Genomic DNA, 17,656 nt, shown 5'->3' with positions numbered 1-17,656 from the left:
TCAGAGAGGGGTCCCCTGAGGGGCAGTTAAAGATCCAGCCCCTTGCTGTGTCTAATTGGTTTTGGTTGGTTTTGGTTAAACTTCACAAGAATTGAAAGGAGCTGACGTGGTGGCTTGGTTTGAAGCCTCTCAGGAGAAAACTGTGGGTGTTTGAACCTGAAGACTGAGGCTTTGGTTGACCGCCTGGGAGCAACTGACTGCTTAATGATGACACTGTTTTCCCAGGAGGCCTGGCTCCTGTGTTTGAATGTCGTTGGATCAGCTGGTCGAGGCCACACGTGGACCTTAGCTCCTCCTCTTTTGTACTACAGTCCTCTTTCTAAATCTCAAGGCAATCTGTGCATAGTACAGAAGATTTTTCTACATACTATGTTGCACCAAAGACAAACATTGTCTGTCTCAGCCGTGTGAGTGTCTTCAGCCTGATCACCTGTCACATGGAATGAAAGATACATTTTGACAATGTATGTTTCATTCAAGGGGTTACAAAATCCTGAGTTAATTGGTCTTAAAAACATAAAACAACTTGAACTAGCCTTAGTTCATGTTGTCACAAACGTGAAAGGCTGTTTCATGTCAGGGAAAAAAAGGGGGACATTGTTTTAATCTGAAATCGTACCAACATTATGAAAAACAACACAGACTAAATAAACCTCACAGCTTCAGCTGCAGTTAATACTAAGAATAAAAATCCCTTCTACAGATCTCAGTATTGCACATTTTGATGGCGGAGCTCCATTTCTCTTGTGTGTCAACGTAATTGTCTTACATTACTGCTTGTCTGGCTATTTAAATTCCCATTTTATTATTTCTAATGACATGACAGCAGCTAATGCCCTGAAACTGTGATTGAGTGAGACTGAGGTCTTGTAGTAAAGGCTTGTTTCTCACCCAGTTGTTGTAATTGTTTAGCCACAGGGATAGCCAACAGTTCTCAGACCTTGCAAGAAATAGTTAGATCTAATTACCTGCTCAGATATTTCCTGGTGGTGTCAGCTCAGTGAGGGGAAGCCTGTGGGGGACGTTGATTTCAAGCAATCTGGGCAATTACCACAGGCGATGAGCTACAACTGGAAGAGCTGCACTCTGCTCCTTTATTTCATGCTGTTCTGTGACTGTGTGTGTGTGTGTGTGTGTGTGTGTGTGTGTGTGTGTGTGTGTGTGTGTGTGTGTGTGTGTGTGTGTGTGTGTGTGTGTGTGAGTGTGTATGCTTAAGAGTGTATGCTGCTTAATGTTTGCCTTTTTGTCATTATTTACTTAATGGACTGACATTGTTTTCCGCTAAGTGTAGAAAGCCTCTCTGAATCTCAGGCTGGAGCTCAGATGATGCTTTAAAGTTGCTAATTAGCCAGAGAGGGTGGATAAAGCTATTCACAGCTGTCGTTAGTCACAGTTTGTGGTCCTTTTATTGCAATAAAAAACATTGGGGAAATGTGTTCCGGGACATCTAAAGACCTCAGAAATCCCTGACATGGCAGACTTGCTCTCGTCTTGTACCTCAAACCTCTCCTCACACACAAACCCGACAAAATGTAAATGAGGTGATTTTAATATGAAATTCTGGCTAGACAGAAAATGACTTCATGTTGGGTGTGAAATACCTAAAAAAAGATCAGGTTTTGTAACTTGAAAACTGTCAAACTGCCGAAAATCCAGCAAGCAAGCAATTCTCTGCGTGTGTGTGTGTGTGTGTGTGTGTTTGTGTGTGTGTGTGTGTGTGTGTGTGTGTGTGTGTGTGTGTGTGTGTGTGTGTGTGTGTGTGTGTGATCCAATTCCTGCTTTCCTTACACCACAATACTAACAGACCCTCAAAAAGAACAGAAGTAATACTATAAACTAAAGACTTTTTCTATTGTCTGTCTTAATTAATAATCAGATAAACTGGTACAAATACATTTGTGAAAACAACTTCATGGTGTAATGAAGACAAACAGACAACTTTTTCTTCAGTAGGTTTTAAGTTTGCTTCACTACTGTCACGATGACTGCTTCTGCTTTAGTTTGCACCCATGTGCTGGACAGCGTGATATCACTGCTGAGTCGTGTTTTTCCTCTCACGTTCCTCTGGTGTGCTCCATACATATTACTCATACAGCTTTAGCTCTGCATAAAAACTAATCAGCTTAAAGCTGTCATCAGTACACGCGTACATCAGCATGGATCCTGCTCCCAGCCCATCCACATACACACGTGACCTCAATGTGATGAACTAGATATGATTGAGCTTTTAAGTTACCATTTTTCTCTCACTGCGGACAAATTTGATAAGTTGGCTCAGATAACTGCGACTCCTAGCCTGTATTATTGCTGTAGGATAGACCGGTGCACATGTTATACTGTTTGTAATATTCTTCCTTGCTCTAAATTTCAAATTTTCAAATACCGTCATACCGGTATCGGGTATTGGTGGATCGGCGCCCCTCAAAGCTGTATCAGTATTGGTGGAAAAGGGGCAGATTAAGGCAACCAGCTCTATGCCTTTTTTTTACCTGCACTGTTGGCTACTTAATTTAAAATGTTACCTTTGATGCGCTTTCTTTTTTTTTTTTTGAATAAAAATACTGTTAAACATTTAAATATTTTATAGTTTAAATTGATATTAGCTTCAGTAATTCCATCTACTCATTTTTTGCCTTTTACCCAAAACATTACCAGCCTTATCCCACAGTAGAGCCTACAGTTTATTATTTAACAGTGGTGTCCGATTGGTATCAGTCGATACCCAAAGCCCAGGTATCGATATCTGAACCAGACAAGTTGGATCGGTTAATCCCTAATACAGTTATGATACTGATATGCTTGAAGGACACAGGCTGACTACATTGTGAAGCCCACAAGAGGCTGCCGCTTCACAAGCCACGCAACTTTCCAATGTGGCTACAATAAGTGTTAGGTTACAATTCACAAAGGTATCCTGAGAATAGCTTGCAAGCTGTAGCCCTGCTAAACAGCTGGAAGGGTCTAAGATTCACAGAAAATTAGTAAACAAAGTAACGAAGGATAAAGAAAGAGTGAACAATAAGGCACGAGAAGAACGTGTGCCCTGGAGAGGAGAGATGTCAACTGAAAGTTTTTTGGTTTTAAAACATGTGACATATAGGGTTGGGTAAAAATATTGATGAAACGATACATCCAAATATTTCCTCGTCCGATTCATTATCTGAATCGTTTCACCTCCTGGCAAGTGGGTGGACTGTGTGTGTTATTTGCATTGTTTGGACGAGGGCCACACGAGACCAAACAACAAAATGGCAGCCAAAGCAGCAGCAGCACTGTAGAGCCAGCTCCTTCAGCTTTGAAGGCTGACGGTTGTTTTATTGCTCCAAAACGTGAAGTGACATACCACATATTTTCACATGGGGTACGAAAATCAAAAAATTAAAGTATTAAAATCAATATTGAATCGAATCGAATCACAACCTAAAGAATCAAAATTGAATGAAATTGTGAGGTTCTTAGCAATACCCAACCCTACTGACATAGATTGAAAAATAGTTTATTGTAAAATATGAAGAGTTTGGCTTTGAGGTCTAGTTAGGGACTGTCATCTAACCGTGAGCGCAGGTCGAAATGGGGCAGAAAGGCAGAAAAAAAAACATGCAAAGGCATTTGCTCTGCTTGCACTCAGCAGTATAAAACAGTACTGTGATATAAATCTTTTCTCATACCACCCAGCTCTAGGCTGCATCACTTTTAACTGTGATCTGCTTTAAAAAACTTAAGTGCCCTAAACCACCATAGATTGTGCTTGGTTGTTGGGAGGTGTATTCACAAACTTCAACATTGCCTTTGCATCATCAAATAATCTTTATCTTAGTCCTAAACAATTTGTTTTTAAAACCACAGTTTGGTCTCACATCACCCCTAGCATGTGAAAGCCATGAATGACAACTTGGGACAGTAAAAATGCCACTTTGGCTTGCAAGAAACATGATTAACTTTGACTGTGTAAATCTTTACAGTATGCTTGCACATAAAGTCAGTGGTTGGAAAAATTACATTTTAATTTGCTATCTGTTGACTGCACATGTATCAGATCAAAAACACTGGCATGATTAGATATCACAGATTCACTACTGGATCATCGCGTGATCATTATGCCTGAGCTCTTCAGGTCAAATACTTGCCATTCGGGGTTAAATTAATTGATTTTAGATCTACATCATACTAACACTCAATAGGTCGTCATCAGTACAGTTGTTCTTGATTAATTAAGAAAATCCTATATATTTCCTTTCTTTTTTTCCGTATACAAAAAAAATAAAAAAATTCGGAGCCGTTTGGTGATGTTGCATCCTTCGAGTGCCACACACTTGTGCTGCACTGAACAGACTCTTGCAGAATGTATCTCCTTCTGTCTCTTTCCTCTTTCCATTTCTAAAAGTGTCAAATCCCACATCACACTGGCATCCCTGGAGTGTTTTTACTGGGGCAGGTGTCATGTGCTAATGCTTTGTCCCATGAGAGACCCTCCTCAGACCCAGGCTGGCTCTGATTGTGGCCAGGTGCTGCTCAGGTGTGCACTCACTTTCCACTGCAGTGTGGGTCACAGGTGCTGCCAATACTGCTCCTCATCTGTATCTCACACACACACACACACGCACACACATGTACGCACTTTGACTTTACTGCAAGCTTTCACAGTGGGGCTGGATACAGTATTTTCTCATGAGTACAGTCTTTTTTTATGCACGTATCTTCTGTATGTAAGACAAGCAAAGCAGGTGGTGGTAGTGAGGGTGGTGGGGGGCTCAGGAGATGTGGTGCGGTACAGTTTGGTGGATGTAGCTGGTCATTATGCAGAGCTGAGGGGTGTGCTTATCTATTACCGCGGTCAGTGGAGCATGAAGAGCTGAAGACGAGCTGAAAAGGCGCAAATCCCTTTTCTTCATCCCCAAGCCGCCCACATCTCCCCTCATAGCTCAGCCCCTCCTCACCCCCACGTCCTTCGCTCAGCCTATCTTGGCCCTGGCCGTGCCCTCCTTTGGCCCCAGCTCTCAGCATGCGACTGGCAAGGCCAGCCAGCTGCAGAGGATCAGCTGTAGTCTCAGCGGGCCTGGAGGGCTGTCTCTCCAAAGAGAAGAGAGCTGGGGGATGGCTAAGGTGGGATGACATAACAAGTCTGTAGAGAAGCAGCTGGAGGGGCAGAGCATCATGAGTATATTTACCATCAACCAGAAAGTGTCAACTTATAGATTGATTCAACATGAGAGACACCAGAGGCTTGTTATGTGTGTAATTAGTAAGGTTAGGTGCAGACAGCTTTGTTGTACAAACCTAAAACACATTATAGTCTACATGTGTCAGTGAATTAAAACTAAACTTAATGATAAGATAGTGATGATTAAAGGATGGTTTCAAGATACCCACATGAATTTATCCTCTCACTGTGATGTGATGGTCTCTGGCCTTCCCCACGTCTAACCTCTCTCTTTTCTCATCCTATTCCTTTCTTGCCCCCCTCCCCCTTTCTCTCATTTCTCTCGCCTCATGCTTCCTGCAGCTGATGCCAGGAAGAACGTTGGAAGATTATTTAATACAAGCACAAAGCTAAAAGGGAAATGATTCATTCAGAAAAATTACTGTTAGTGAAACAATTAAAGTCTGCTGACTTCAGCTGCCATTGCTGACAGAATTGAATATCCTCTCACTTTGAAGCCGGGGAATAGTACACCAGAGAAGCATTAAGTCTTAACACTTTCAGTCTTGACTCTTGTTTTGCAGAAATCTGTACTCTGTGTCTTGAACTGTAAACACAAGCCATGATAGTGAAAATTTGATTTTGTTTTAAATTGGATTACTGGACAAACATGATTTCCTTGAATAGAAAGATGAATTGTTTAGCTTTGAAGCAGTTTTGGGTCTGTCTTTGGTTTCACTGGAATCCACAGATGTTGTCTTAAGAGCACTGAAAAAAGCCACAGTTGTTTTTGATGAAGAATAAATAACTCTGCGTCCATAATCTAACCTGACACAGTGGGTGTGTCTGTACACATCTATAGCTGACTCTATGGATTTGTTGAAGGTATGTGGCTTTTTTTTCCAAGGAAACTGATTTGTTCTCCTAAACTCATAGTAGCTGAAAGGATAGAAGAGCACGTTAGGATAAGTACAGAAGGATATTTAGGCTCACATTTCAGGAGATGTTTCAGGGCTTAACGCTCATACATCAAGATTGTGGTCCACCAAAACAACTTGCATGCTTCTCAAAGGGAATCAGCTTCAGGACTGATTTTAGGGAACTTACCCATAGAAACTCAGTATGAGCCCATGTTGGACATGGATGCACAGCCACTCTTTCCTCTTCCTTTTCTTGATTTGCAGTTGTTATATTTAAAAATATAGAGAATGCAGGAACTTGATCTCTGACACTTGAACATCAACCCTGTAAACACAGACAAGCTGTTGTGAAGTTGTCCCCCTTGTAAGATCCACTTGAAGATCCATCAAAGGTTGACTCTATTGTGACGAGTAACTGACAAACCTAGCCCACACATAGGGCTCTAATTTCGTGGCGCAGCACAAGGGGTGCAAGCCTGGCTCACCCTGCAGATTCATGGCGCAGTGACAATTTCGTGCCAAAAAAGTGCACTGAAAGCTAGCCAGCTCCAACCTGGTCTATTCTCGGCGCAAAGTGGAGCGCACCCTCCGCAGCTGTAATTTGGTGACAGGCGCACATGAGCGCTCACGTCAACAAAGCCTCAGAGGCAGGTTTCGAGAGTGTCAAGCACATTTTAATGCAATAAACAATCACAGCAATCGCTATTGAATGTAACCGTCTGAACCAGCATATACATTTGTATCTATATTAACTGTCCCGTCACATCTGATGTCAGATTAAAGCCATTTGTCCCATATTTCTCTGTTTTAGTCTTTATTTTTAACGTGATCTAAAAAGATGGAGTACATTATTGTAAGGAGGATGAGGTGGAGACACCAGGAGAGTATACAGTATATCACCAAAGGTTCTGCTATTTGGCAATGACAAACCAAGAGTGCAGGTGGATCAAAATTATTCTGAATGGATAAGCCAGCTGTGTAACTGTCTCTTAATTTTGTACTCCTATCAATGACAAAGGAACAGTTTACATCTGTCCCGGGGGCTGGCCCACACGGTGACGCGCTTCGTGTCCTCCGATGTGCCCTGCTGTACACTCCTGCTGCAGGGACCAGCGGCTCTGACTGTCTCTGCTGCCGGCTCTTTCCGTGGTGCTGGGGATCACTCAGACCAATCAGACGCTGCGCCTCTGCCGCAGCGCATTTAAAGGCGAGGAGAGGCGCTCACTTGATTGGTGAAAACAGCGCTCTGCTGTGTTAAACCCACTCACGGCTTTTCTCCTCCCTCTCTGCCATTTGCGCAGGAGGGAGGCGTGGACGTGCACCTCTGCGCTCCTCTGTGCTCCTCTGTGCCTTGACTGCGCCTCTCTTGGCACTGCAGTAAACTTGCAAAGTGTGCCGGTCACGCCCTGTCCGCGCGGTGAAGGCCGGCGCAGGGCAGGTGCGCCGGCGCAGGGCAGGTGCGCCGGCGCAGGGCAGGTGCGCCGGCGCAGGGCAGGTGCGCCTGCGCAGGGCAGGTGCGCCCGCGCTTGCACCTGGTCTACGATACTAGAGCCCTTACTGGTTAGGTCTCCCAACTCCGCCTTGTTTCTTTCCCCAATCACAACTGCTCTGTGTGGCATCCTGAGTCACTGCAACCAAACCACCAGCACCAATGCTATACTCCCTTCTTCTTGTGTGTAGTCTACCGTGATTGGTTAAAATGCAAACATTTGTTTTCACCTTTACTCCCACTTGACATTTCTCCTGTGCTGGCACGGTCCTGAGAGTGTGAGCTGTGGGAAGTGTAGAGAGGAACATAGCTCCTTGAAAATTCTTTCTGCACTGCCAAGAATATGGGGGTGGGAAGACACTTTTTTGTCAACTTAAATTCAGAACAACTTTTTCAAATGGCTGCCACAGGTTTTTTTTTTCCCACAAACAATGCCATCCCCACAGAGAGCGCATTCATCAAAAGATTTATCCCCTTTGGGCTGTTTTGTTGTTTTATTTAGTTTGGTCTTTTGTTCTTAAACTGCAGAGCTCTTTGGGTTTGCAGGGGTTTTCTGTGCAAGGAAATATGCCCACAAATCTTGGAAGTGGACCAGCATTCCTAACCCATGTGTGTATCCGTCCTCGTCCTTCACCTCAGCTCTCAGTTGTTCAACAGTTGTTTGGCGTCCAATGGCAAACATTAACGCTCTCTTTGAAGTCAGACACTGCCTTGATTCTAATATCCAACAGGGAGACATTTCCTCAGCTTGTTAAACCTTCCCTTGTTTCAGTGGAGACAGCCTCTCTCCACCTGACAGGGGCCACAGCAGTGAGCTCACTATGATGCAGGAAGAGTGTGTTAGTGTGCCCACCAAAGCAGCATCTATTACAGTGTTGGTGTTCACATGGTGGGAGATGTTATTAGGGAGCTCATCGCCTTCCTCCGCCGAGAGAATGGATGTGTGATTATGAAGTCATCAGCCATGAACCAGTGAGGCTGCAGAGAAGCACCCCTCCTCACAGGTCCTCGGGGTGCCATTGATTGGTGACCATGTGTTTGTGCCTGATAGACTGTGAAATGGTGTGTTGCTGCACGGCTGTGTCACACCTGCGTCCCACCAAGGTGATTGATTGGTTTGGTCATGTGGAATGTTCCCATCTGGTCCGCAGTAATGCATTTTTTTTTCCCGGTTCGTGAATAACAAGCACTGGCAGGAGAATAGTTGGGCTCGGAAAAAGGCAAAGGCCAAGCGAAAACATTTTCCCCTTTACCCCTCCTCCCCCATTTCCTTTTTACTGAGTTAGAAGAAATCCAAATTGACCGAGCCATGGCACCTGATTATCCCAGGAGGGGATAAATACAATCAGCAAATCCACATCTCCTCACACAGAGATGGATTTCAGAAAAAATAGACTGTTAAGCGAGTGGGAGGGGCAGCAGCTCCTGACTTTCAAAGTTGTACTTCAGGGCTGAAAAATGTGCCATAAAAACAAGAGATGTCTTTGATCTATCTGAGGATCAAGACTCCTTTTTACTGACACTAGTTACTAGTCTAATCTCAAAGCAATGCAGTTGTATTTTTCTTCTACAAGCTTTGAATGTGTACCTGGTTTTTCTCTCCTGTATTCTCCCTGGTTTGATTTCTCTTAATTTTGATCCCTCTCCTTTAATTGATCTATTCATTCCACCTAATGGCTAATTACACATCAGGCTGCATGAGCAGATGCATTTATCATCATAGTACGTAATAATCAGTGACATTTCAACAAAGAAAAAATAAATATGCAAATAAGAGCTCATTAACATTTGCTCTTGCTGTTTTGAATAATGTCACTGCTGACAAGGCTTACATGCAGAAATTGATGTTGAGCTCAGGGCAAAGAGAGACATCTTCTCTCAGTGTTTTGTGGCTCTGTCTTGTTCCTCCATCCTGCTGTTGTTCCTGACGCTGGTGTGTTTTAGTATACAGCCTCTTTTCACTGTTTCCACATCCACACTGACATAACCTCTAACCCAGTCAGCTTTCATTTACTGTCAGACAGAACCTGGTGGAAACATCAAACAGCTGTGACAGGATGGATGTACACAAACTCAAACAAAACAAAAGGGGGAAAGGAGGCATATTAAAAGTGTGCTTTTGATTTGTCAGCTGTCTGTTTTTATAAACTCTTTGTGGGAATAACCACAAAGCCTGTCTATACTTTACTTTAAAGTCTAGTCCAGAGAGGCCTTATTATTATTTTGTGAAGGGTAAAGTATTGTATTTTGGTTTATGATTTAATAGAAACAGAATAAGAACCCTGGCTTCTGCTCTTTTCAGTGAAATCAACAGAAAACAACAACATAACTGCGCAAAGCTCAAATGCCACACATGTGCATTCTTTCTTTTCTTTTTATATGTTTCAGTCCTGATTGGACTCTAATGAAACAGTCTTGTGACCTGAAAGAGTTCATGTTCCTTTCTCAGCACTTAACAGGTCATACATGAGAACATGAGTGCAGACATACACAGCAATAATAAATACCTTTTAAAAAGCAAACCAAGTAAACTGGCACACGATAAGTTCATTTGGTTTCTACATTAACAACATTTCCTCCTCCTCCTGTGTTGTGTTTGTTTTCATGCTTTCCTCTGAGAAAGGAAAATGGACTTGTTTTCTGGATGGAAAGAAAAGCCCCTTGGAATGCATGTGAGGCGGTGAAGCGCGCTCACTAATTGGCTGTTTTGTGGTGGCGAGGGTTTTGAATTGATCCCTGGAGACACTGAGGTCACTACCTCTCACAGTATCAAAGTAAGGGGCTCGACACAGCGCAGCACTGCGCTGTACTGCAGACCTGTGATCAATAAGGAGACACATTAGCCTTTTCCTTCACTGGGATTTCAAGACCTGATGTTGTTTTTCCCCGTCAACAGCTCAGCATGCTGCCCTCAGAGACTGATCTAAAGCTGGTCTGAAGGTGTTTCCTGAGATTATTCTACAAAGTACAACTTGTTTGATTGCTGTTACTCACCAATAGTGTCGATATAAGCCTACAATCTTTACCAAATATCAGTGGACCACTTGAATCTTCTTTTCTTTGCATCTGTGTTGATGACTGGGTGGAAACACTGACCTGCTGGTTTGAGGCACAGGTCATCAGCTGTGAGTTTGGGAACAACAGTAAAACAATAAAAATACAAGCTACTTGAGGCTGGCTGAACAATAGCTGAACTCTAAAACAAAGTGCTATATTTAGCAGAAACTGGGCACAGAGCATGAGTCACATGATGGGACTATAATAGAATCAGACTGTGCTGTGATTTGCCAGATTCAGGCAAATTATCAAGGATGTCCTGCTTTACTATCCCTCATTAGATGATGATTTCTGTTCTGACAAAACTTGACTCCTGGGTGTGCACAGTTGAGGCAATACTATTGTTGTATTACAGTTTATTTGTGAAAGTCCCCAAGAGGTACACTTGCAGTATTTCTTGAATACCTTTAAAACCTTTGAATGGAAGTCTAAGTCAAAAGATTAATATTCCCAAAACAAGTGAAAATTCCAAGTGGAAGAAAAAATTCAGCCTTTCGACCAAAACCTCATTGTGAAACCATAGACCGTGTAAAACATGGACGTAGTCTCACTGACGTCACCCGTCTGTTTCTGAAACGGAAAATGAAGCACATAGGCTACAGCAACCATATTGGTTGTGGCAAGGGCTCCGCCTACAGCCATAGGGCGCCTGTCGGTCAGGTGATCCTCAGCTATGCCTCTTATTGGGGGAGCTCGCGGTCTTGATATCCTCTGAACGGCCGAGTCAGAAAAAAATTCACTCCCTGTACAGTGTGTGCCGAAAGTGAAATAAGTGACTCAGACAGGAGACGTTTTTTGAACCTGGCTGTAAATTGGTTAATTTCTGCTGTGAAAACAGCTTTTTTTTGGCTTGGTGTGTATATGACTTCCAGTACTTCTGGAGCCAGCCTTTAGCGAACACTCGAGAAACAGCAGATTTTAGCACTTCTGCATTGTCTCATATTCTTAAACCAGAGGTTACTGTTTGTGTGTAACACATCTCTTGCATTGCCACAGCCACAGTGGCATACAGCTCTTGGTTTGTGAGAGGTGATCACTGTATCACTCTCACTTCAACCTGTACTGTTGTATGTATTTAACATTTTTGGCTTTTTTTTATAGCCACCTTTCCCTCAACTGGTTGAACAAAGTTTTAGTGTTTTGTAACCGGAAGCATAAGTTCAGGTAATCAAAGAGGATAATTTACTTTTATTTTTTCTACTGTACCACAAACCTATCTGACTGTTGTCTTTGCCAGGATCAATTGTTTGTCCTGCAGTGAAATACTTCTTTCTCATCGTTACACCTTCATGCATCTGACTAATATGCAAATAAGCAGCTCCTCAGAATATTATAATCAGAATTGATGGATTTTTCCCCCTGGTGAGATTGATTTTTTGTTACATATGGGGTATACTGTGTGATGGCAGTCTGCATACTAACATTTATGTTATTGATGGTGATTGCAGTAATTAAACCACTTGACTCATGTTGCTGTTGGCGTATCATATTTTGCATGGTTGCTGTGTTAAGGCAGATAATGACTCTGTCTTCCTATCAATCACAGCACTTTACACTCATTAGTAGGCCTGTGACACAAAAAGAAAACACAAGTTTTGTGCAGCCCTGCTCAGAAAAATTGGGCCTGCTTAAAAAATATAATGATGAATGAAATATTGTTGGTCTTGTCGTGAGGCTGTGATCCTTTGGTCTGCTCTGAGGGTAATTCAAAGCATGTAACTCATGAAACTGATCAAGCTGCTTTAATTTGTTTCCATTTATGAGCATTAGATTTGTCTTTGATATAAAGAGCTTGCGTTTCAAAGTCAAATACTTTAGTCAGGAAACGGAAGATTTAACAACTTGTTTTCAGTTGGACTTGAAAGTACAGAGTTTTACAGTGTTCTTTTGCCTTCACAATTAGTCACAGTGTGTCAGACAGGATGTTGTGTCACTGCATGATGACAGATTATTATTCTGCTAATTCAGGCTGCTGGCTTTAGAAAAGGCAGCACAAGCAGTTTATTTCATTTTACATCATTTCAGCACATTAAAGTCATGTTCTCCTGAAGTCTGAGTGTAGATTTGGCTTTTCCAGGCAGGGGGTTGTTTTTAAGTTGTGGCTTCATTGTGAAGCTGCACAGGCATTCGAACTCTGTATTTGTTGACTTTTTACAGTAGCTTCATGAGTGACAGTGACCTTAGTGTGGTGTTTCTGTAACATCTGGAGAAGGAAAGTTATATGCAGATCCTTTTTTTTTTTTTAGGATTTTCAGGAAATCTCTGGAGAGAGCAGAGGAGCAGACTAGTAAAAGATCAGGGCATTTACAAATGTTGTAGTCTCAGATTGAACTCAGTGGAGAAAACAATGTTATAAAAAATGATTTTAAAAAAAGGTTGTAACACTAGGTTGGATACTCTGTTGTAGACGAATCGCGTTGTAACCTTGGTAATTTTACGTTTTAAAGTTAAGTTGGGACAACTTTTTTTTTTTAATATTGTATCTAAGACAGTTGCATCAAATTAACAGGAAACATCATCCCTCTCATTTACAGAGTTCGACACTTTCAGTGGTAACAAAGCTTTTATCATGTCCAAAGGCAGCTTGAAACCACTGAACTTCACTTATGTAATGGAATTAATCTATTCCCATAAATGAACTGAATGGACAATACTAACTTCAGTTTCTGCCCCTTCAAATGTTAATTAGAAAGTTTTGTTTATGAAATAATTTTCCTCCCTTCTGAATCAACCATCCATCAAAAGGACAAACAGTGCTTTGATCTTTCTAGGACAGGGGTGACCAACCTGCGGCTCGTGAGCCTCATGTGGCTCTTTACCTTTTGGTGTGCGGCTCTTCTATCCACTATGTAGTAATGAGTAAAGTTGTGCTGATCAGCCTAAAATATTGATATACTGATGCCAAAGTTGGGATCAGTATTGATCAATACTTGAGTGATGAGATGATACTTAAGTTTCAGTTTCTCTTCTCTTCATGTGCCCCTCTTAATAGCTCATGTGCTCATATCTATCTATCTATCTATCTATCTATCTATCTATCTATCTATCTATCTATCTATCTATCTATCTATCTATCTATCTATCTATCTATCTATCTATCCATCCATCCATCCATCCATCCATCCATCCATCCATCCATCCATCCATCCATCCATCCATCCATCCATCCATCCATCCATCCATCCATCCATCCATCTATCTATCTATCTATCTATCTATCTATCTATCTATCTATCTATCTATCTATCTATCTATCTATCTATCTATCTAACTATCTAGATAGATAGATGATAGAAAGAACTGTCTCTTCTGCAGTAAAACAGACATTTGTCTTTGACACGGCTCCAAATATAGATATAAACACACAAACACAATAAATCTTGCTTTGAAAATTAGAAACGTATTGATTTTCATTTTATGTCAGTTCATATGTGTGTGAGAGGACCACGGTAATTTTTGTGGCTCTTGGTCTCTGACTGGTTGGCCACCCCTGTTCTAGGATTTTGCAAATTCAGATCAACTCCCCGCAGAAGAACATGATTCAGTGTATACTTTGTAGGTATAAAAGGTCTATTTCATTACATTTCAGCTCTTTTTGTGTGCTCATACAGAAATATATGCAGCATGAGAAAGAGAAAAGAAGGGCATGTAACAGGGTATGAAGACTGAATCAAAGCCTGGATGCTGCATTCATCAGCGTGGTGTTTACAGAAGAAGCTTTTTCAATTGGTGTTTTATTTTGAACATGACAATAAAAGAAACAGGTACAATGAATGCAGCTGAATCATTGGCAAAGGGATGTTTTTATGTCTAAATCTTTTTGCTTATTATAATCTTACAATTTTTTTGACTTTTTAGTGTTCTCTCATGAAATAAGACTTTGAGCCCTGTTAATGTAGCGTCCCAGCTCTCTGCTGTGTTTGGGAGCTGAGTGACTGCTTTTTTGTTTCATGGCGGCGCCCCAGACATTGTTTTCACAAAGCGTCTGTCTGCCCAGGTGGGCCCTAAAACTACAACAGTGACCATCAATTATTCACACAGGACACAGTGTGTGTGACTGAACACATGCTCTAAATGAATATTTAACTCTTGTACATGAACAGACCTTTTCCTCAGAAGACATCTTGGGAATAAAAAAGGATTTCACTGAGCCGCCTTTGAATATTAGACAGGAAATAAAGAAATTAAAGTTCTCTGTCAGAGGAGATGTTTCATCATCCTTATGATAGGGGACGTTGGTGGTTACCGACAACTTAATCCTATTTTCTTTGGCGAGAGCAATGTCTCAGAACTGTATCTCATCATTGTTACAGGAGAGGCAGCTTTGCCAGTTAAACCATCACTTCTGATTTCCTCCGCTTCCTTTAGTCTCCAGAGACAGTCGACTGCTCAGACGCAGAACAACTGTCTCCTGTAGGACTGCTCAGATAAGCACAAGTGGATTCTCTCAGATGTGCCTCTGTTCACCTGCGCCTGCGAAGCAACATTCAGATCAGTCATTGTGTAACAAAACATCCCGGATATGCAAGTTTTCACCTCACAAAAAGATATTTACCCTCTCCCAAGAGTAAACAGATTTTAGTTCCAATGCTTGTGTCTGTGTAATATTTGGATGTCTGACAAAAAAATAATGTATGATGCTGTTAAAGTTATTCATCATCCTCCCCGAGGAGCTCTCGTTTTTGTTTGTTTTTCCAGGGGACTGAAACTGCTGAGTGTGGATATTGTGATGTGTTTGATTCATGTGTGTTGCACTGTAGGTTTTATTTCCCTCTTATGGCTGCTTCCTTTGAGATGTACAAACTGGATCTGACACTGATAGAAGAACTCTCCAACACTCAAAACTTTATCAGTAATTAGTGTACCAATAACTTTTTCGTAAAAACTTTGACTACATCCATTATTATTTGCCAATTCTGTTCTGTCAGAGCAATGCAGCTTAAACAATGGAGCGAGGGTCATATTTACTGATCTGTTGTGCGGCTGTTAAATAGGGTCGTGTGGCTATTGTGGAAACTGTTGTAGAAGGGGAAATTTGTCAAATTTAGTCAGGCAGACACTGGTCCCTTCCCTCCTCCCTTCTTTTCCTGTTTTTCATTTATTGTTATTTTTCAGTGCATGAAACACTTTTCTAGTTCAGCCTTTGTGTATTCAAAGTCATCTCTGTGTTTCTGTTTATGCCCATACTTCTGATACATTACTATATCTCCTGTAAAGTTAAAGTCTTAGAAACATGAACTGCCTAAAAACATAAAAACATGTTTGTGAGGAATTATTTTACTTCAGTATTCTCATCATTTTTTTCAATACACAGCCCTGACATATTGATAATTAGCCTTGTTGGTCATATTTAGGGTTCTCTAGAAGTTTTCAGTGGTCTCAGCGTTGCATTAGAGAACCTTAACTATGAATTATTCAGGATTTAAGTGCAGGCTTATCTGTGCTGCTTTTATTTTTCTTTAACATTGAATTGAATGATAATCATTCTAAAGACGTAAACAGAGGCTATTTCACACAAAACTTTTTTAGAAAAGAAACTTTAAGTATTTTATGATTTGATTTTTCTCGGTGTCAGTCATCAAGTATCAGACAAAGTTCAGTAATTTTTATTGTGGTTTCTATGTCTCAACAGGTAAATCAGAAAGGGCTTCATTTCATGGCTTTGGGAGGGATCCTGCAGCATCTGGCTGCCAGGTGAGTTTCTCATCAGTCGTCATTTTACCTCTGGATCTGTAATCACAAAAACCAAAGGCGGGTTTGGTGTTCCTCTCAGCGTGAACATATCAACGTGTGCACAAAAAAGACCAAAGACCAAATGTGGACACTTTTTCAAAGATTCATGGTCGTGAAGGGATTGATCAAGAGTTTACCAGGTTCTCTGCAATGACTGAACCTTTCTTTGACTAGATCCCTGTGGTGGAAGTTAAAGGATGTTGTGCTTTAAAGAAAAACAGGTTGGATCATAGTTAATTCCTCTTTTCTTTTCACATTTAATAGTTCCTCTGACAATAGCTACCACGAACATATCAGTCAGGATTTTGCCTTGAAAGCGAGTATATAACTTGTTGTCTTCTCTGTTGTCATTTTCTTTCACTGGCTTTGTAGTGATTTCAGTACAGACATCAAGAAGGTACTCTTTATGAGTGAAAGATTTGAAAAGATGTAACTCTAAACTACACTTTTAAATTTGACCATAGAGGAACTGCATCACAAAAAACTTGGCGTCCTTAATATGAGTCTACCTAAGCCCAACTAGAGGAGCCTCTGTCATCAAAAAATCTTCGCTTGCAAACATTTCTGATATTCTTGTCGTGTACTGACTTTTCTAATTTAGCCTGAGAGGATTTTGGCCCTTTCCTGCCAAACACTAAATAATCACAAAGAGATAAAATCTTAAGATGCAATCCAGGAAAGATTTAAGAAAGCCTTTATTTCTGTATGAAAGCATCAGAGGGAATACCATTTAAACAACTCTGAGTGGGAGTCTTAGGGAAATGTTTGCATATCTGCAGCTGCAGAGATCTGAGATTAATGGACAGGAAGTCTTTACAATCAGCAGCTCTCTGGAGCAAATCTCCAAACAATGTATGATGGCAACAACTTCTCAAAAATAAATTACCACAAACTACTGAAGGACTTACAAAACAAAGGATTTGGAGTGGTTGAGTATTTTCAATCTAAAACACGTTATGGCCTCACTTCTGAGCTCTATGTAAAAACCATTCTCTGTGTTATCAAGAAATTTAAGAAGAATCATTTACTTGCAACAAGACAGGTAGCCTTGTTCAGCTTCTCTGCATCCTGACCTACAAACTGCCTGACATGGCACGAGGCTGCTGAGGCTTGGAGCCCTGCTGTGTTTTTTATTCAGACTGTGACTCAGATCTGCCTGTCAGTGCTCAGGTGCATCTCAAATGAGGAGCAAATGATTTTTTTACAATTCAAACCTAAATATCAAAATATCCGTGTCACATAGCGTCTCTAATCTTTGCATGTAATGTAGAACTGCAGTGGTTGGTTATTGAGTAAATGACCCTGAATTCAGATTTG

At 41.3% G+C, this 17,656-nt stretch overlaps 1 protein-coding gene across 3 annotated transcripts in view; it reads left to right on the top strand.

Annotated features, from left to right (window-relative positions):
• The window catches only part of tcf12 (transcription factor 12), a 75,623-nt gene that overhangs the window by 22,904 nt on the left and 35,063 nt on the right, over positions 1-17,656 (top strand). For all 3 annotated transcript variants that reach the window (XM_074666054.1, XM_074666052.1, XM_074666051.1), the window contains exon 6: positions 16,239-16,300. In XM_074666054.1, coding sequence (XP_074522155.1) covers positions 16,239-16,300 — 62 coding nt within the window. The remainder of the gene's footprint in view (positions 1-16,238; positions 16,301-17,656) is intronic.

Source organism: Halichoeres trimaculatus, unplaced genomic scaffold (assembly GCF_033239565.1).
Source record: "Halichoeres trimaculatus isolate MK-OKI-2021-1 unplaced genomic scaffold, fHalTri1.1 fHalTri1_scaffold_3, whole genome shotgun sequence".
In the NCBI taxonomy this organism is placed as follows: Eukaryota; Metazoa; Chordata; class Actinopteri; order Labriformes; family Labridae; genus Halichoeres; species Halichoeres trimaculatus.
Note: the sequence above shows the minus strand (reverse complement) of the source record. Positions and strands in the feature narration are given on the sequence as shown.